The sequence below is a fragment of the Amia ocellicauda genome, chromosome 4, assembly GCF_036373705.1.
Source record: "Amia ocellicauda isolate fAmiCal2 chromosome 4, fAmiCal2.hap1, whole genome shotgun sequence".
Lineage (NCBI taxonomy): Eukaryota > Metazoa > Chordata > Actinopteri > Amiiformes > Amiidae > Amia > Amia ocellicauda.
Window position 1 is genome coordinate 21,370,087 of NC_089853.1, and position 22,480 is coordinate 21,392,566.

General features: G+C 36.1%; 1 protein-coding gene across 1 annotated transcript; it reads right to left on the reverse strand.

Annotated features, from left to right (window-relative positions):
- Window positions 1–3,370: 3,370 nt before the first annotated feature.
- Window positions 3,371–21,527, reverse strand: LOC136748791 (protein unc-13 homolog B-like). Its single transcript, XM_066702836.1, has 10 exons — window positions 21,302–21,527; window positions 20,556–20,585; window positions 18,282–18,381; window positions 17,583–17,700; window positions 17,281–17,404; window positions 16,300–16,373; window positions 14,717–14,792; window positions 10,826–10,964; window positions 7,731–7,856; window positions 3,371–3,677 (listed from the first exon to the last, which is right to left on the reverse strand). Exons 1-10 carry the CDS (start codon window positions 21,321–21,323, stop codon window positions 3,371–3,373), a joined length of 1,116 nt encoding a protein of 371 aa, XP_066558933.1. The 5' UTR covers window positions 21,324–21,527.
- Between the last annotated feature and the right edge of the window lie 953 nt (window positions 21,528–22,480).

Here is a 22,480-nt window from a genome sequence, read left to right on the forward strand (position 1 = left end):
CCTTAATCAGCTTCAATGAGACCGGGTATAAGATCAAATGAGCCCAAACCCTGGGATGAAAGTGTCTTGGAGTGCAAGCTAATTCAACTCTGCCAGTAGCACCAAGTTACACAGACATTTTGTTTAAGAAATACTTTGTCAAAATCAGCTGACAATTCAAAATGTAATTAATTACTGCACCCCCGTAACCCAGTCACTGTGGTTACCTACCACTATTTAAAAAAAAAAAAAATCTCAAAAGACAGATGAAAGATGATAGGAAAGCATGCTCATTAGCAGGCAAAATTATACATCAGTGTTCGGTGTGTTTTAGTTTCATGTTTGTAGCAGTCCAACCTGAAATGTATGCAAAGTATGTATGGGCAACCAGGTATATCCAGGTATATCCTGTCGATCTGCTCTGTGCTGAGGCTAGACAAACCCTTTATGACAGAAACCTGCAATAATGCTAAGTGGGGTATTTTTTTGTATTTGCTTAATTAGGAGGGTATAATTCACTGTTTTCATCTTTTCCTCTGAGCTTTTCAAGTGCTTTTCCCATTCTTTACTCCAGATTTCTACTTGTTGTCCTTGTTCTTACTCTCTTAAATCAGCCTACACTGTTCATTGACTCATTTGTGTTTCTGTCTCCTAACTTCATGCCGGTATCCACAAGTCATACAATTATATTCCATTAAGCCTCTTGAAATACCAAGCAGGAAAAAAAAATGCCATGGTCATTTGTTTTTGTGGAAAATATATTTTTCCCCTCCAATTACAGGCACACTTAGTCTGGTATTTCAACATGAAAGACAGAATACTGTACTGATATTATGGTGCATAAAGTCCAGAACAAAAGTCTGAATGAAGACTGTTAAACAATTCCATTGGATTTATTTTAATATAGCGAGTTACCAAGGTAGAGTGTCATTTTATAGATATAGATAATTTATTGCCATCAATCAAGTACTGACAAAAGTGGTTCATGTTCACAATCTACGGATTACTGAAATATATCACACAATTCTTGGAGTTGCATAATATTATAACCTCAAGTCTGAACAGGATCCTTCAAAAATAGATTTAAAAAACTGCACAAAACACCTAAATCACTCTAGCTTACTTGCCTCCCTGAAGTGCATTAATTTTCCTGCAATGCATTAAATGTTTAATATTTAAGTTCCATTTTACACAGAAAGCAGCTTACTTTGACATATACGGTATGCAGTTCCCTGTAACACTCCGAATAGACTGTTTCCTTTGAATACTTTTAGAAGTCACAGTGACATCTGCAGGAGTGAAATTTCTCCCTGGCACCAAAACAAAGAGGCACTAAAATATCAGCTCTCGACTGATGAGACTTGGACTGTCACATTATGTATTAAATTGGATAGATTAGACAAAACCACTAAAATAAAACACTGGAAATTTAAAATATATATATATATAAAAACAAATAATAATAATAATCTGACAAACCTTTTAAATTGATTTAAGATTTAAGTTCCAACCATACAGTCAAAATCTCTTTCTAGACAAAGGGATATTCAAAGCAGTGCACTATATACATGAGTAATCGTTCTTATATCTGTTAGAGGTGTGTTATGGTATGGTAAGTCATTTTCACAATAATAATCAAGCTTTTTATTTTTCCTTTTGAAGTATAGGACAAGTCCATACATCATCCAGGAAAAGCCTTTAAGAGCATTTACATGTCTTGGTTTAGGAAGAAAAACATTCACCTGTCTCATTAATACACACTGATTAAAATGAAATTATGCAGTTTGTAGCAGTCACTATTGCTACAAAGAGGGGTATAACTAAGATATTCTGTTCAACAATGAAAATAACTTGCCAGGTAATCACCTGGATTTCACATAGAGGATCTGTGTTCATTTGAGCTTGATGTGCACATCTCTTCATATCAATCAGGGAAATTTGCCCTAAAGAAAGATTTTTGCAAGCACCAGAGTAAGCTCCATCACATACACATATAAACATGCCAACACAGATTATTTCAGCTCACTTAATACCTGTGGCCTTTTCATTGCCTACTCAAAATGTTTTGTTTTATTAAAGACCTTACTGGTAACTTCAATGTGCAGGACAAACATGTTAAATTCCAAATTGCAATGTATATATGATAAATACATATTTGTCACATCTAGAAAACTAATTTAGTCACAGGGATGCATTTTCATGTGGTGTTAAACATGAAATGACAGAACTTGATTTTTTAATAAATGGTAATTGAATTCAAGACTGAAACGAATTGTCCATCAAACTCTCTCACGCTCAGTCGAGTTGTATTTTCTCAAACTGAACTCTCTCTTCCCTTCTTATCACACGGATTGCATTGCTGAATTTAAACCACACAAACTAAAATAATATATCCACATTCCTAAATATACATGATAGAGCACATTAACCACTGTCTCAATTCCTTAATAAAATGGTTGACTCTTGGCACCTGTGTTTTTGTAGAAGCATAAATCTGACTCTGAATCCTAATTTAAGAAGGAGCACTAAAGGAATTGAGACATTTACAAATCATCATTAATGATGGTAGTGCTAAACAGCTGCCCAGTGCATTTTGTACCTAGCCAATTTTCGGGGAAGAACCAAACCAGAGAGGCATTTTTTACAGATTAAGTAATGGTGGAAAAAGTATTTGGTTCAGCCAATTCATACCTCATCGACATCTATAATGATATATAGATACACATATGTCTATGTGTAGAGACTGAAGCTATTTTGTTGGCCTTTGAACCTTTTTGTTAATTTATAGCTTTCATCAGTTGCAGTGAAATTACCTCATGAAGCTTCATATGCCAGGTGCCAATGGCAGTACATTGATCTCCATTTCCATTAGCACTGAGGTACAATTGTATTTCTTTCAATGGAAAAGTAAAAATGTTCACCTAATTTTTTTTTTTTCAAAATGTTCTGTTGATGCAACAATTATTTAAGTGATTTGTGAAAGAAAGAAAGAAAAAAAAATGCTGGAGAGTAATGAATGATAATTTAGCCTGACAGCGACTTTAGTAAATGTGGCACTTTGATATACTTTACTTAAATCGTAAAACATGTCAATTTTTTTCCTCTTTTGGTTGGCTTCGGTTTAACTCATGAAGTTAGCACAGCTGAATGACACATTTAGGTTTAAATATTGTATGAGCTGGCAATATCAGAAAGCAGAACAAATATGTAAATCAAACTGCTATTCTGGGCAGCGAACTCTTTCGCATTCCCACAGAGACTATGCTGTAAATATTACACCAATATCTTTTTTTTTATAAACATCATATACTACATCTTTCATTGATTTTGCTTCCACCCCCCAAAAAATAAGAAATTAGATTCATGTCCTGTGGTTTTGAATAAGATTCACTTACATTTTCCCCTCCCTTGGTACCCCGTTGCTGTAAGCAACCTCTGCGTCTCTGTCGATCTTTGCAGGATTCTTTGAGGTGCAGCTACAGCTGGAGGAGCTCCGGCTACAGCAGGTACTGTCCTCCTGGTCGCTCAGGGGGCTGGGGGAGAGGGGCTGGGGACTGTAGCCCGTCGACTGGGAGACACAGTCCAGGTCAGCCACCAACTCATGTGTGGCATCACACTCACTGGCTTCCGAGTAGCTGGCTTCTGGGGTAAGCTGACTGAGATTCGCTGAAGAACACGGTCTGCTCCCTGCAGAACAGCTGAGGATAACATGGGGTTGGGAGGAAATAAAAAGTTATGTTCACAGGACAGGTTCATTAAATTTTGATGCATATAGAATACTGATGGGTTACTAAAAGCATACGTGCATAACGGCCTGTTTATGGTTACCATTCCTTAATGTGTGCGAGATGTGTTTAGTGGGATGAAAGCCCACTGGAATTGAGACCAGGCACAGAAACATGCTGCCGTGCCAGCTGCCTCTTCACCACACACAGTGTAGGACCTCTGAATAAATGGCTACCAGTGATGCATAGGCTCTCTAACTGCTAAGGAAAGGTGTCACTTCCGATCAGTGTGGTTTGTATCAGGAAGGACTGAGAAAAGTGGTATAATATTGCATAGGAAGGGAACTTAAATGACTGCAACAGGCTCTCTAACAAGGTCAGCTAAGTTTTTTAAGTGCTTCATCAGGAAGAGAAAAACAAAACTACACATTGCATTTATATAGCTAGTGCAAACATGTTGCAAGACCAGAGCCTAGTCAAGGGATTCACTTAAAGCACTAGTGGAGTTGTAGTTTTTGCCGAACAACTTGTATTTAATCTACAATATATTTAGATGTTAAAATGTATGATTCATGATGAATGATTTATAATGTATGATTTTTATAATTGATTATACAGAGTATAACATTAAATAAGAATCGATAGATAGCAACACACTGGTGAAAGTGACTTAAGTCACTTAAGAATGCCTTAAGTGATTTTTTCACTTTCACATTAATCTTTATAGACATGTCAACATGTTCACAATGAAGTTTTGCCAAAGCAACACCATAAAAGAAAGACATATATTCCCAAGGCTGATAAAAACAAAACGATAACAATTAAAAAAAAAAAAAAAAAAAAACATCAGCATCCAGGCACAGAAAATTATCCAATTACTCTAGTTTCAATCTCAGTGGGCCAGTTAAAAGAAGAACAAGCACCAAAGAGGCTAACAATACCCTGCAGTATTCTGTTGATGTAATGATGAATCTTATCCAAGCACAAATAGCCGTTACCATTTATTCTGAATTGACAATAACACAGAGAGATCCAGCAAGACACTCAAAAGGGTTGTATCCAGAAAATTAATGATAAATTGTTGTAGAAGGAGCTCATTTAATCTCTAGTGTCTGACAGGAAATGGATAGGGGAGAATCAAGCAGTTTTTGTATTTTACTTTGAAGAAATTATATTTGAAAAGCACTCTCTAAATATATATAGTTTTTAATGAATCTGTTATCTAACAGTAACTCCTGGCACCAGAATGCTGAAGCATCCAAAACAGTATCAGTTGGCACAGAGAGCTAAAATGGAAATATGTGGCTGTTCTTCAGAAGTAACAAAGACAGACGACACTGATATTGATAAAGGACAAGCCATGGCTCCCTAGACTTGCCAATGCCAAAGCTTTAACAGAAATGACATTGATACAGAATCATGTTGACTACATTATGTTGATATTGTCACAAGACTACTAATTAGTAAATAAGTTTTATTTTCAATATAAAATTTAAAAAACTACATACAAAAACAAGCATAATTCAACATGGACATCATTCAGCACGAATGGACATACAAGACTAAAGTAAATGCTGCCCATGTACAACTGTGTTATAGCCGGGGCTCCAGTACAAATGAAACAGGCCTGCAATTATCTGCTACACTTTTCCTCTTTCACTGGTAATATATAGAGAGAATTCAAACATAATGGTACACATTCAGAAATTCACTGAACCACGCTATGCTAACATTGATACTTTATTGTAATTGCTTTTCAATGCAGTGCTTATGAGAGCCCTTCACTGTATCAGTCCTCTCTGCAGGGTACTGTTTAATAAAAATTAGATTTTTTCTTGGGGCTTTATGCTCCAGTAAGTTGAAAAATAACTGTGCTTTCACATAGCTGTATTCCACAATCCCTTGTGTGCTTCGGTGTCCCCAAGACCTCAGGCCTCCGGGGATAGAACTCATTCTACCCAGATAAAAAATAAACTAAAATCTGCCTTTAGGTGATGCAGAAATTTACTGATATACATCTCTTCATGGCAGATGAACCTTTTTACTTGGGGGCATTGGTTAATATGACATAATTCTTTCTTTTTTTTCGCAATAAGGAAATGACACAAAAAACACATTGTTTTATGATGTTCAAAGTTTAAGAGAAATGAGACAAATTCATAAAAAAAAACATTTTCCATAATATTTGGCAAACCGTTAGATAAACGACAGATATGGAAGGAGAGTTGTCTCCTTTCTTTGTTCATCATATGGATTTTTATTTGTTGAGCATGTCACTTGCTGTAAGTAGAAATAAAACCAACAAGATTTCTTATTCATTCAAAGCTGTCAGTTTTGTGAGAGACACTGAACAGAAAATGAAACTCCAGCCAACACAAGTGTAATTACATTGTTTATACAGATATATTCTGAACTAGGGTTTAAAAAAGGCTCTACATGGTGAAACTATTACAGCTATAAATAAATATGTATTTCTATTTCCTGACAAACATTTCTGAATTAACCAACATCTACAATGTAAAAAAATAAGAACCAATATAATTGTAGCACATACAAATCCCACAAGACAACCTGATAACCTTGATGTTTTTGTTATTGTATTAAATGTTGAGCTGAATGATAAATTAAAGGGTAAACAGATCACAATTAGTTAACATTGTTTATTCATTTTACTTTGCCAAGTATAATGTACCATAAGGTCCAAAGTTGTAGACTGAAGACAACATTAATTGTACTGGTAGGGACCTAATTTGCATTTGTTTTTTGTATTTTCAATGACACAAATTAAAATAATTCAATTAAAATGTGAGCGTCATTGGCACAAGCTACTTTCTTACTGTACCCAACTGTCAGCTACAATCAAGTTCCCTACAACACTGGATATCAAGTGTTGCACTAGTATTGCTGATGTTTCCAAAACCGAGTGTCAGAATACTATAAGTGCTATAGATAATTATTGAATGTGGCAGTAATTATTTGAAGTGACAAGAGTAAACAGCTCCTTGTTGATGTAACTGTTTGAATTAAGCAGATTAGATTAGCAATAGCCCTAATATACCTAATACTCCCTAATACCTAATACATTAGGAGTCCAAAATTAGCACATGTATATTCTTTGTGTGAGTTTGAGAATCAACAATCTAAATCTTCTAATGACTGCTTATAAGACTCCTTCTCAATTAAACTAGTGATTTTTATAAACTGAATTAAATTATACATATGAATTGATCTTGCATTATACATCTAAGCTTGCTTTAAAAGAGATTTTCAAAAGAATACAAAACATGAAGAGACATAATAAAAACCAACAGCATAGATTAAATGATTATACTTTAAAATCTGTACCAACACATACCTCATTCTTGCCAATGCCTCAAGAACAGATATACATTAAGCTGGTTACAAAGAAAATAAAGATGACTGTATGGTTTTAAAATCAACCTTGAGAATGGGATCTCCAGCTGCGAAGTTGCAGGTCTTATGCAAAACTCTTTCTGGACCAGCTGGTTTTCTTGAAACTACTCTGCCAGTGTGTTCAGTAACTTTGCACAGTCATTTGCATAGTTCTAGTGTATTCATGATATTTAGTGCAGAACAGTGAGCTCTACCTCAAATTCTTACTCCCATTTACTATATTCACACCTACATGCAATTACCCCAGCTACAGAATAACCTTAAACAGACAATAGATATTTCTTAATTTGCAGCTATCACTACCTGGATAAATGTGTACTAGTCCCCATACGGCATGTGCACTGTGCTGAAAGAAATAAGCCTAATAAATATTCAGTTAAGAACATGGGTGAGCACATTATTATTTACAAGGAAAGGTTACATCTAAGTGGGAAATGCAAAGATCTCAGACTAAAGTTTGTAGAAGGTCACTTCACAAAAAGGCAGCTCCAGGGTGGGCACCCCATTGTGGGCAACCCAGTGATCACCGCAGTGTGATCCGGCCTTGACCTTGGGAATGGAGAATACAAGCTCATAGCATAATGACAGCCATATGGATATTCTATTTCTCACCTGTCTGTCAATTCAAGTAGATGCCTGCTTTCCAAGGACAGCTGAGAGCTGGGGGTCTGGCTACAGGTTGAGCACGATTCTACATCATTCTTGTGGTTCACAGGCAAGTCTACATTACCTTGTTTCCTATGGAATAATTACACAGATGTAAACATTACAAATGTGTTTGAGATAATTACATCATGTCACTCTTGTACAGTTTTTCATTATTTGTGTTTATTTGTTGTTGATCTTCCTTGATTTATAGATGCACAATCACATGCATCTGCTCTTTCACTCCAGTACTTCCTGCTCATAAGCACATCAATCTGTCCAATACATAAAAAAAAGAAAAAGTTTATGATAGTAATGTGTAAATTAAAACATCTCATGTAATTGCCTTCACTGGCACACAGCACTTCCTTTAAAATGCCATTCCCAACTATTGCATTGTGTCTGACTAAGGCTCTTTTTGTCATCATCATCACACAGTACAACAAATGATTGTCTTGGTGGAAAAGTACTATAGTACTAGTTTCATCAATCATGGCATTGTCCTGTCCGGAAGAACACCAGGGAGCAGCATTTTTTTAAATAAGTTCTATCCTGTGGCAACCAATTTGTATAGCCGTCCAAGAATACAGCACCACATTGCCTTACATTCAGACCTATAAAACCAGAAAAGCAATTATGTAAATTTATGTCCTGCAGGGGGTACTACTTCCCCTTCAATAATATTTCAGCTCTTCACACTGGAGAAGCATATGGAAATGTGAACTTCTGTAGTTTTTTTGGGCACTAGGCTTGGATTATCCTACCTTAAATAACATGGGCTAGTCCAGGACGAGTGCTAATATTTGTGTATTCAGATAATGTGATGTTTCAGGCAGGAAACTCACAGTATCCAGTCCTTAAACACATTTGCTACACATACAGCAAAACTTAGCCCACTGGCTGACACAGAAACTGAAAACTCAATGAATAAATTGGAATAATCTATTTAAACCCGCTACAAACAGCGTCCCCTGCCGTGAGTTTGAATTGACCTCCTCTCCCCAGCCTCAACCTGTTTTCTGGCTCTCCTGTCAAAGGCAGGCCACAAGAATATGTAAAATAATGGAATGTAACGCTTGGTAATAAAGATCACTTTATCACATGAGTAATCCTGACTTTTATATTGAAAATAAAGTTGGAGGTTGTCAAATATTTATGACATATGTTAAATGCTACATACTAAAGAACCAATATATAACTGTCTAGGACCTTATTTCATTAACCATTGTATTTTCAAGACATTTGCTTACATTTCTAATATTTTAAAGTGATGGCCAATATTGCTAAGTACATTCCAAGAGTGAGAAGAGAACTGTAACCCACATCTTAGTGAAACATCTGGTGTAATAGGCCATCCACAAAGTAACTGTGACAGAATTGTAAGTGCCCTCAGATGAGGGTCAATTATTTATATCTAATGTACCACAGTGACACATTCTGCTTTAAGTTTTAATCACCAAGCCATCAAATTCACCGCCCAAAAAACAAGCTATGTTGACAAATGTGTTCAGCTTTATTCATTATGCAGTGCACAGTAGCACAGCTGGTGACCACTGTATGGTTTATCGCACCTATGATGATATTAGCCTTTATATTTATGATTTTGACTCTGTCTTGGTAACTGAGTTACAAAAGATCTGCACTGACATCTGACAAACTTAGATATATAAAAAATATATGAGATTAAAATACAAGACTGTACTTGCTCACTGCAAAAACCTTAAAGTTAGGTTTTAAGAGACACCACTTGATTATTATTTTTTTCCCCTGAAGTAAAATGAATGTGGCAGAACATTTTGAATCTCACCTCTGTGGTTAGTCATCACCACCTCATACTGTTTTTGTGATGTTGAACTCTTGTGTTGGGATTTTTTCTTTCCAATCAGGATGAAAGGCCAGTGAGGGAGCTTTATTGGGGTCTCAGAGTGTGAGGAACCACACTCAAGGAATCTTTATTTGAAATGCCCAGGATTTAAAATATCACAGTTTAACTTGGTTGTGTTTCTTCAAGATAAGGGCTGTGTTGTGGTATCTCAACCCCACACAGGAACATCCTTGTGCATTATCTGCCGTGTAATAACAGTGACAGTAGTAGTGTAATAGAAGTGCAGTTCATCAGTGACTTCAGATTCAATCGCACATTTTAATTTTCATAAGAAGCGCTCTCAGGTAAAAAACAAAAAATAGATAAATAAACAAACACCGGCATGCACAAGCAATTCCCTCTACCTCCGTATAAGAAAGAAAGTTTCCCCTGTACCAGAGCAGACACTTAAAGTCTTTCAGTGCCATTGCATTTGAAGACATGACAGCTTTGATCTTATCACCAACTTAAGGTTCTTCAGTTCGGTACTCATACTCCCTCCGCTGGGATACGTACGATAAAAGAGAGGAAATTCATTTTTGCTGGCCTTTTCCATTCTGCATTGTAGCCTTTCACCTTGATTTCCACTACAAATACACCTAGCAGTCAGCTCAAAGGCATGTACAAATGTAAAAGAGCACCAGCAGATCTTTGTGACTGGGTCCTTCGGGAAATAATTTAGCTGGTAGTTATGCAGAAATGCAATCTGCAGCTCACAAACGTATTAATGGATGAGGCTAACATTTACAGAGAATGTGGAGGGATTCAGACCACTGTATGTGACAACAATTCCATTTAATTGTCCACATCCTGACATCATTTTCAAGATGACAGCTGGCTTTGGGTCATGGGGGTATGCCATTAAGCTAAACAAACTCATCAAGATGTAAAAATTCAGGCTACATACAGTGATGTATCATTTCAAACAAATTAGCCAATAACCCAGTCACTCTCAATAGGGAACCCACTGGGCTATTCGAGATAATAAGCTGTAACAGTAGTCAATACCCAGCATAACATGCAATAAGGGCAAGGAGCTTTAAACAGGAAAAAAAAATCAACATCTAACATTGCCGACCAAATGTATAAATGTATAGATTTTGAGACATTTCGGTAATTTCCATGTTATTTTAAACAGACAAAAATCCCATTCCCAAATAAGTCCCATTATTTAAAGAGCTGCGTTCATGCAGGTTACCTGGAATTGCCGTTCGCATCATTGCTTTTCAGCTTTAATGGTCCAACATGGAAGGTTATGAGTCGATTCTGGACAGCTCCTTGGAGTGACATAGCACTGTGAGGACTGCAAACATCGCAGTCATGATTTTCATGGGGAGCTGCAGGTTACAGGGGACACACAAATGTAAACAGTCACCAAGCTACTAGGCTGATCAAGTGATGAACAGAAGTCATTTTAAAGGGATGAAACTCTTGGTGTCATTAAGATGGGGCGAACAGCTAATGGTGCACTCAGGGTGTAGCTAATGGGCATTATAGTGTCCACCTGTGCATTGTTCACTCTCTCTCTCATGGCTGAATTCAAATATAAATAATGCTATGTAGCAAATCACTTTGAATTAGTAAAGATGATGGGATTAAACTGCACACATGGCAAGATTACTACATCTTTCAATAATAAATTAAATTTGTTTTACAAATTCATTCTTTAACTATATTGATCTTATAAAGTACTGGCGTACAAGCAAACAACAAAAACATTGTTAATTTACAAGCCCATTTTTAAGAAAGTAATTAATTAATTTAGAAATTAACTATTTTATTAGGTAATCACAATATGTACAATATTTCTGAAACTCTCCATCTATCTTTAATGTTTTTCTGTTCCAATGTTAACGTGTGCAATCTTCTGCCACATAATTCTACAATCCAAAAAGAAAAATCACAGAAGTTAAAGCAAGAATGTACCAATAAGAAACTTTATTGTTAGATTGAATCTAGTCCTGCTCTCCATTCCCACCGTCAGTGCTGTCGTTCACCCAGTTCAAGGACAATACAAATGATTACACGTGTGAAACATGAGATGTTAAATAACTGAAGATGCCATTATCAAAGCCACAGGGCAGCTGCACTCTCTCATTAGAAATGCATTAAATAAAAGGCTGCTTTCTTTCTTGCGACTTTTCTTGAGCATTCCTCTGAAAAATGTTCCTCCTGCGATCGTACATTCTACTCCTGTAAGGCTTTACTGTCTATTTACTGTCTACAATCTATACTGGAAATGCATTTGCTCCCGAGGGCACAGTTTGACTTAATGTACAGCTTAGAAATGTATTAAAACACCACTACGGAAATGCTACATGACCACCATTCATACAGTAACCTACAAATGTACAGCAAAAGTCACCTGGACATGCTATGGGCTTCTGATGGGCATGCATTCAAATAAAACTCTGTCTCTCTGTCTTTTCTCACTGTGTGGTGTACATGACTCATTTCATTTCACATATACAATACACTAAAGCAAATTATTATATTTAGCAGAACAGTTTAGTTGGCATGGACAGATATTGAGGTTAAAAAGGATAAAAGGGGTATATTAAATGTATTTACAAATAGGCATTCCACATTAATATAATTAATACTTCAAATCGGAAGGCAGGAACTGAAGAGATATGATGAATGCAACTCCCTTCTCTATGTACTGGTTACATGTTACATGTTACATAATTTATTTGGAAGAGTAAGGAAGACATTAAATGTATAAAAAAATATAGATACAAGAAAAAGGAAATACTTTTGTTTATAGTAGGCTTTTTGTGGTTGTTGCTGCTCCATTGCTCCTGGATTCCCACACAGGGACATTGTAAGGAGCATAGCCACTGAAACAGCCCATGCAACCACTAATCTATCATGAAAGGTTTCTACATGAAGTCTCTCTCTTAATTGAAGAGTAGTGCAGTGGTTGCCACGGCACCACAGAGCTATTATGTTGTACAGACTTTAATCTTAGAAGTTAAAGCTGACACCCTTTGAGAATTGGTAGAGCTACTGGCATTCACCTCTGTTCCAATGCACCTGCCTGACTGCTATCTTTATTGTTTTCCAGTAGCCGTGATTGTTTGAAGATGAGTATGGATTTTCTTCACAGCAGAACAGTTTGAGTGGGTGTGTATATACACTCACCTAAAGGATTATAAGGAACACCTGTTCAATTTCTCATTAATGCAATTATCTAACCAACCAATCACATGGCAGTTGCTTCAATGCATTTAGGGGTGTGGTCCTGGTCAAGACAATCTCCTGAACTCCAAACTGAATGTCTGAATGGGAAAGAAAGGTGATTTAAGCAATTTTGAGCGTGGCATGGTTGTTGGTGCCAGACGGGCCAGTCTGAGTATTTCACAATCTGCTCAGTTACTGGGATTTTCACGCACAACCATTTCTAGGGTTTACAAAGAATGGTGTGAGAAGGGAAAAACATCCAGTATGCGGCAGTCCTGTGGGCGAAAATGCCTTGTTGATGCTAGAGGTCAGAGGAGAATGGGCCGACTGATTCAAGCTGATAGAAGAGCAACTTTGACTGAAATAACCACTCGTTACAACCGAGGTATGCAGCAAAGCATTTGTGAAGCCACAACACGTACAACCTTGAGGCGGATGGGCTACAACAGCAGAAGACCCCACCGGGTACCACTCATCTCCACTACAAATAGGAAAAAAGAGGCTACAATTTGCACAAGCTCACCAAAATTGGACAGTTGAAGACTGGAAAAATGTTGCCTGGTCTGATGAGTCTCGATTTCTGTTGAGACATTCAGATGGTCAGAATTTGGCGTAAACAGAATGAGAACATGGATCCATCATGCCTTGTTACCACTGTGCAGGCTGGTGGTGGTGGTGTAATGGTGTGGGGGATGTTTTCTTGGCACACTTTAGGCCCCTTAGTGCCAATTGGGCATCGTTTAAATGCCACGGCCTACCTGAGCATTGTTTCTGACCATGTCCATCCCTTTATGACCACCATGTACCCATCCTCTGATGGCTACTTCCAGCAGGATAATGCACCATGTCACAAAGGTCGAATCATTTCAAATTGGTTTCTTGAACATGACAATGAGTTCACTGTACTAAACTGGCCCCCACAGTCACCAGATCTCAACCCAATAGAGCATCTTTGGGATGTGGTGGAACGGGAGCTTCGTGCCCTGGATGTGCATCCCACAAATCTCCATCAACTGCAAGATGCTATCCTATCAATATGGGCCAACATTTCTAAAGAATGCTTTCAGCACCTTGTTGAATCAATGCCACGTAGAATTAAGGCAGTTCTGAAGGCGAAAGGGGTCAAACACAGTATTAGTATGGTGTTCCTAATAATCCTTTAGGTGAGTGTATGTTGAAACATGAATAATACATTGTTAGTACTGTGCTTTAACTAGCAATATCAAATAATAGCTGGCAAAGGTTAAGAAGAAATGTAATTACAATTGCTAGGAAACTGACTATTTCATGTGTAATAATGAGAACAAAACAGCCACAGAGAACAAAACAAAACAGTGAACAAACTGCTTGCCAGTTTAAGTACCTTCATTTTGTTAGTGACAGTATACAAAATGTGTGGACAAATAAATAGTAATGATATAAAAAAATCTTTCACCACATACATAGTGCTATAGTGACCTCTAGTGCTAAAATACAAAAATGCTTCTCAACGTCATGTCAATTGAAAAACAACATGGTAATACAATGTAAGATGGGCCATTCTAACGGTCATTCTATACGAAAAAGCATGACCTCTTTTGGTTTTGATTAAGTTTGTTATGCATATTTGCCTTTGGAAGAAATTATTATAATTAATTTTAGTTCTGACAGACCTGAACAATTAATAACATTAAAAGAGAACTAAATCCAAGAGCTTTAAAACACCCCCACCACAATCCACATTTATATAATTGAAGAAATTATAACAATGTAAAAGTTGGGTGGGGGTCTCGATTATGGACAGCTTTTATGATCTGTATCTCATGAACAATACCACAATATTTACCGTCATCAAAATCAATGGAGGCTGACTTTTTCAGCGATTTGTTTAATTGATTCCTCAGTGAAGTTAAGAAACACAACTTACCACAGCGGGAAGCATCTTCAATACAGTCTGTGTGGTTGTCTGTGTTCTTAGATGACTCAACTCCCTCTCCAGAGACCTATAAAAAACAACATCATCATCATCATAGTTTGAATTGTGGGGTGCATCAAATTCTTTTCAAAAGGATAGAAGTTACAAAATATGGTTCTTAAAAGGCTCAAACAAGATAGTATCCTCTGTACTGGCATAGGTGAGAAATACAGATCATAAAAAACAAAATGCACCCAAATGACACATTTTACATATTTAATTATTGTAAAAAACAAACAAAAAATAAACATTTGGCATATCTGGACTATATTGAAAGCGCTTGTGTTTCAGTATCCACAGGTCCATAATTAACCATGCAGTGAATATGTAAATGAGGCTTTTCACCAGCCAGCTGCCAAGTCCTACATCCAAAATAAGCAAATTTGTGTAAATTAATGAACCAATAAATGTTCAGCCCCACACAAGCAATATAAAAAATTCTCATCAACAGAAAGCAATTTGTATAGTGCTTAGACACTGAGACGTTTTATGGACCAATCTTTGGGTCCACAATCACTATATAAAATCACAACAACCTATTCTTTAGAAACTTGCTTAGGTATTAATAGAAGTATCACACAGCAGAGGCATAGTAACAAGGTTTAATTAGGAATCAAAATGGTTGCATTTATTCAGAGCAGAATGTTACACCTACTCATCCTAACCGTATGCTTTACAAAGTGTCACAGAGATCTATATTAACTAATTTATTAACCTTCTTTGTACCTCACAGTTTTGGAAAATGTTTAAAAATTAAGTAAGATGAGCAGTATACTTGCAATGATTCCTGGATGTTATTTTTTGTAGCTAGAAATGAAATGGTCTCTGAAAGAAATGGAGCATGTTCCAGAGGTAGCCTAAATTTCACTGGAATAGTAATGATGAAACACTGAAATGATTGAAAGAATAATGCTAGGAAAAGACAATGTAAATACTATATAGGCTTAACCTATGAAATGCACACCTATGTTAAACAGATGTACTAATAGCAGAAAAGGATTTACAAACAGCTTAAAATGAATACCTTAAAATTAGACCAAATTTTGCGAATAGCTGTCAAAATAGCCCTTATCTGTTGAAGGTTAAGGGGTTGACAGCTGCATGTGGAGATTATTGTCAATGAAAACAAAGATTAAAACTATTTCCTGTTGTAGAAAAGTGTGCTCATACTTTGCAAAATGTCTGGCAAAGGCATGTAACAATCTAACATATACAAAATTAAGTATGTGTTCCCAAAAACAAAAATAAAAAAATCTTAACATGTTCATATTATAAATTAGTGGCTCGGTCACACTCCAGGTATCCACGATTATCCCCACAGTGTTCTGAAGTTGTAAATATTGACACAGAGCTTCAACAATATTGATGTTCTCAAGAACAAGGAAGGAATCAGTGCATTTCCCTCTTCCTGTTTTGAACAAATTAACTAAAATGCTGGATATTAAATGTAAATTATACAAAAATCTATCACTGAAGGAAAATCTTTAAACTTTCAAATGACTGCAGAAACCCTGCTGTGTCAGACAGTAACCTACCTGATGTGTACTCTCATCTGTGCTTAATGTTTTAAATCTTTGTATTAGGAAATGGGCTTCATCTTCTGGGATTTCTAAAACAATATATATTAAGAAAACAGTTTAGAATCAAAGTACAAGAAACAATTACAAAAACCAAATAATCTCAGTGATTCAGTTTCAAATCAACCAAGTTACTAGTAAATAGTTTTGAACATGACTGCATCACATTTAAGTCCACATGGTTTATGAAGTACTTAAAAATAGGTGGTTGTGTATTTACTTCTTATTAGAATCATCTTATCTCTGTTTTAACCTTTACCCTCCACATGGTAAATGGCTGCTGCTCTGACTTCTGTTAATTGAGTTATTTCAGGTTTTAATTTCTGAAGAAAAGATTATAAACCAAACCATGTATTACAATGGTATAAAACTTTGTAACTTGTATTGTAACTTAAAAGTACAACATCAGTTTGTATTTATAACTGATTTATAACTGGTCTAGAAAATATGCAGAGACTGTATCCAAGTGATACGGCTCCAAGAGTAACATTTTTATTTACAATAGACTGATTCCTGCAGGAAACCTCAAAACACATTCTAATGCATCTTTGCAGTGATGATCACTGTAAAAAAGTAGAGTATTGGTGCACCACAAAGAAGCTTAGAAATAGCAATTTAAAAGTGTTAATTTACTTTAAAAAAATAAGAAAAAACGTCAATAAATCTAAAATGTTTGTTCGTGGTCGTTCAAAATATTACATTTCTCACATAATGACCATGCATGTACCATATACATAACCAAGACACGTCAGAAAATTACATTTGCATGCACATAAAGATTTCAATACCAGCCCTATATAACTATGTATGATGCAGCTTTTCTTTAACGTGATATAAGAGTTTGACCTATTGAAGGGGAAACTACTACATTACAACAAAATTAAAAAAAACAAATTCTGTGATTAAAAAACTGTCATTTATGATAAACGATGTTCACACCTGCGGGTGATTCGAAGAAGACCTCTAACAGGATCTGGTGAAGAGTTGGATTCTCAGCACCGCATATTTCACTTCCATCCGTGAAAACATTGGTGTTCAAGGCCCACCATTCTCCAGGCCCTTCCTAAAGAGACATCAAAACACAAACAAGAGAAACCTCCAGCTACTGAGTAGTTGTTCTGGGACATCTGTAGATTATTTTCCAGACAAAATGATATTGTAAAATGACTAGTAAAATTAAACTTGTCATATTATGCAATTGAACAATATATATATGATGATCAATATTGACATTTGCGTACCTCTATTGCATGCCCGATACTTCTCAATGGGATCCACACGGAGCCCAGAAGCATGTCCCATATTAAGCGCTTATCCCACACCTCTACAATAAGACCCTTTTGCAGATCATTAATTTCACTGAAAATAATAATAAAAAGCGCAATTTGACATAAGAGTCAGAATAATGGTACATTCAAATTGAATTCTTACAAGATATTTTTTAATATACAGAGAAAAATCAATGCATAACTGCAGATTCTAAGGTTAAACATTAATTGATCCTGCCCAGGTACAGCATTAGTAAGATATATTTTGAGTCCTTTATTATATGCAAGAAAAATCTGGGAGCAGAACAATAGAGTACAGATGTATTACTTAATGGCCCATGTTAACCCTGTAGGTCAGAAGGCAAAGGTGAATCTTCTTGCCTCAAATCAAACCTAATCTGAATCTTAAAGCCTGCCCTTTTTAACCCTCCATACCCTCATGCCTATTAGTCAATCACCAGTTACTTTTAGAATGGCCAATCACAATTATGATTGTTCTTAAAAACAAGCAAAACAAGCTTCCCCCACCCCGAATAAAATGGTTTATACATTTCATCCCCAAAATGAAAAATGGGTTAAATTAAAGACAGGGAAGGTCATTAAGGACAAAGTCACTTTAAAGTTTCACTATAGTTGTACAGATGCACATCAAATGCTGAGTCCGATACTTACAACATATAGTCCTGTTCCCAGCACGGCTCATTACCTCTTCTTGTGACAGTAGTGCTCTTTAAATTCTGCACTTTAAGGATCACATACGTATTGAATTTATCTAAGTGTTAGAAAAAAAATATTAGTCACTCATTTTCTTGTAAAAGAGTATAATGCAAAACTGATGAAATACACATGTACAGTAGTCCACAATGTGAAAAAATGTCTTTGACTGAGAGCTCCATCATTCTAACTGGTTTACATTGTTATTTGTTCTCACAAATACTAAAAATGATAATGATAAGTGTGTCTGGGCTATACCTATAGGCGTATGTAAATTGGAATTTGTAAATTGCATTATGCTCTGAACTGTACTGCATTCTTGCACTTTGTAAAGCCCTGGATAAAGGCGTCTGCCAATAAATAAATAATAATAATAATAATAATGTACACTACCGGTCTTTTTTTAGAACAGCCCAATTTTTCCAGTTTATATTGAAATGTAAGCAGTTTTTAAGTACAGTTTCCTACACCATCAAAAGGCACTTGGAAACTGGAGGAAACTATGACAGGAAGAGGTCTGGCAGACCCAAAGCCACAACACAATCAGAAGACAAGTTACCGAGAGTCAACAGCTTGCATGATAGGCGGCTCACAGGACAACAGCCTCAAGCACAGCTTAACACTGGTCGAAGTAAGCAAGTCTCAGTTTCAGCTGTGAAGAGAAGACTTCGAGCCACAGGTCGAGTGGCAGTAAGAAAGCCATTGCTAAGATGGCAAAATAAGAAAAAGAGGCTTGCCTGGGCCATGAAGCACTGCCAGTGGACTACTGAAGACTGGAAGAAGGTCTAATGGACAGATGAATCCAAATTTGAAATCTTCAGTTCATCACAAAGAGTTTTTGTACGCTGTCGAGTAGGTGAAAGGATGGTTCCTCAGAATGTGACAACAACTGTCAAACATGGAGGAGGTGATGGTCTGGGGCTCTTTTGCTGGATCTAGAGTCGGTGATTTGCACAGAGTGAGTGGCACCCTGAACCAAAACGGCTACCACAGCATTTTGCAGCGCCATGCAATACCCTCTAGTATATGCCTAGTTGGTCAGGGGTTCATCCTACAGCAAGATAATGACCCAAAACATGGGATGAACTGGACAGAAGTCTAAAAGAAAATGCAACCTACAAGTGCAACATATTTGTGGGAACTTCTGCAACAGAGTTGGGAAGAACTTTCCGAACAATATTTGATTTCCATTGTAGAAAGAATACATTGAGACACCAAACTGTGTAAATTTAAATAAAAACTGATAAAATGTAGGTATTCTAAAACATTTGACTGGTAGTGTGTGTGTATATATATACATATATACATATATACATATATACATATATATATATATATATATATACACAGAGAGAGAGAGAAAGAAAATAACTGAAATAATGGGTAAATCACATTCCAAAATGATTTACTGATTTGATTATTTACTATTAATATTATAATTATTATGATTTGTATTATAGTTGTTATTTAAACATACCTGTCTTGATGGCTATTTTTCATGTCTTGCACTTTTTAGGATGCTAACCTGCTGATAAACTACTTTGAAACAGTTCTCACTAGAGATCTTAAAAAGCAGTCGGTGCCCAACCTGATTTTCTATTCTGTGTCCAAAGTGGATGTGACATATTTTTCTTTGGCTCAACACAGTTTCTAATTTCTTTAGAAGCCACTGGAGTCTTGGACTACCCTGCTTTCGTTAAAAGCCACAGGTATTTTTTGTTCTGTCCCCAGAGGCACAGATGCATATTTCATAAGTGATTAGTCTTATTTAAAACACTGTTGAGCTACCAGCTGCACTTGGCCAAACCCCAAACAGTACATACAGAATGCTTTCATCTATTGCATTTCCATACTTACTTAGGTTCATTTTTCCACTGGGAAATATAAACCTATACTCCTGGCTCAAATAATTTTGCCTTTGAATTCAGAGCTCAGACTTTTAAATATCATTCATGACATCACTAAATGTGTTTTAACAAAGACCCATTTACAGGCTTATTTGTTAAAAACCATATTCATGTTTATTTCCATTAACAATATATTTATTATTTACATGTTGTCATCATCAGATTAAATTTTGAAGACTTTTTGTTGTTAAAGATGAAGGCTTTTTTTTACAATACAAACTGAAGAAGTGGCAAAAAAAAATACTACTACTTCTAATACTAAAGTAATAATAATAAAAGTGTAAGTAATATTTAAAATGCCATATATGTATTTTTATTAACTTACCAGGTGGTCCATGGAGTTTTCCTCTTTTAACTAGAAAACAAACAGGAAAATCACTCATTGACAAGTCATATTGTAATGCTCTTAAATTTTGTAAGTCGCCCTGGATATAGGCGTCTGCCATTAAATACATAAATAATATCCACAATTTGTTTGCTACAACAATGGTTTTTGAATCAAATCAATTTAATAAGCTATAAAAGTATATGTGTGTGTGTGTGTGTGTGTGTGCGCCTATGTGCCATTAAAACCTATGCCCTAACCCACTGACACAGAGGGAAAAGACAGCACTGAAAACGCCGGCACTTTTTCTTTTATTTTATTTCCATTTTACAACAATTTAGCATGCAGCATTTTTCTTCATAGACATCTCTCTATTTCATTATTACAAACACGAAAGTATTAAGCAATATGCCTATACAAAGGACAACACTTAGGTCTAAAGGAAAAACAAACTGACGAAACAGTCGATTTAATAAAATAGGATACACTTGTACGATGGATCTGAAGAAACCATGTGTCTGCGTCTCAACGCCTACGTTTGATTTGGGAAAGCCGGAAAAAAGGTACAAACAATCACTATTTTATACATGCTTTTCTCTGTCGCACATAACCAAACTGTCAAATTGTATTAATTAAGCCATTCGATAAACTGAATATATCTGTGCACTTTTGTATTCTAGTTCCCTTAAGAGATCTACCAGCGGGAACTCGATACACTTAGCAAAGTTTGTATCCAATGCGTTTACCTTTTACGCAGAGTAATGCCATCCTCCCCAAGTGCGCACAGCTTGACTTGCTGGGAGCTTTGTCCGCCCTGCTGTCTCCCTGCTTCCTCCAAGAGACACTTACAGGATCCCTCCACTCTAGACAGAAGGGACCGGAGGACTGACATATTTTTGGACTGGAGCGACACAATGTCCAGCTCTCAACCCGGGAGTACAGCCTATCCTATGCAAATAAAACCGCTCAATTCTCCAATCCACTTCGAGCAAATGGGATTTCAGTGTTTTGCAGTCTGACAGCCAAGACAGACCAAACCTTTATTGCAAGTGGTTCAGAGTTGCTCATACATCAGCTATCAGCGTGTATTGGTATTACAATATTTACCTTATGTGACATATTATTTTTTGATTATGTTATGGCACACTACTCCAACAAGTGTATTAATTTATTTTGCTCATAAATAAGCAACATGTCATGATTTTTTTAAAGTTAATTCTACTAAAAATGTACCATCATGTACACATTTGTAATACATCATTTACATTTTTTTTACGTAGTCTACATTTTATGTAGGGTGAAATTCAGACAGTAAAACATTTTAGCTTAGTTATAACAATGACAGAACTATTGCTGTAGGTGTGTGCAAACAATATGAACTTTTCAGTCTCAGTTAAAGTTCTAGATGCAATTTATGGACAAAATCAAATTCCTCCATATGTTGTTGCTTGGAAGTTACAAAAATGTATTTACTGAGAGTAATGTAGTGGCATTTCCTCCCCACATACAGTATAGTGTAAAGCAGTCCACCACATTCACCTCTCCCTCAAAATACACACATTCCCTAAATCTCAGACCTATATAACGTGTATACATAAGCACATTATTGACAATCATTGTATGTGCTTAGTTGTTAATTGCTTCTCCCACCTAGATACAGTATTTGTAGCACTTCACTGGAAAGGATTGGTTTAAATCAACAGCTCATTCATTAAGTGCTAAATTATCCTTGATGGAAAGCAACTCAAATATATAAATGTATTTTGAGAATTTAAGTGAATTTACCATGTTTTGAGCTCTTTACTTCTATCTATCTGCTGTTATGCTGCAATTTATGTGAGGCCTGTGAATATAAAGGTTCCAAGGAGGTGCTATAGATTTGTAAAGTTCTGGAACAGGAATTTCAACTTCCTTTTGTTGCTTTT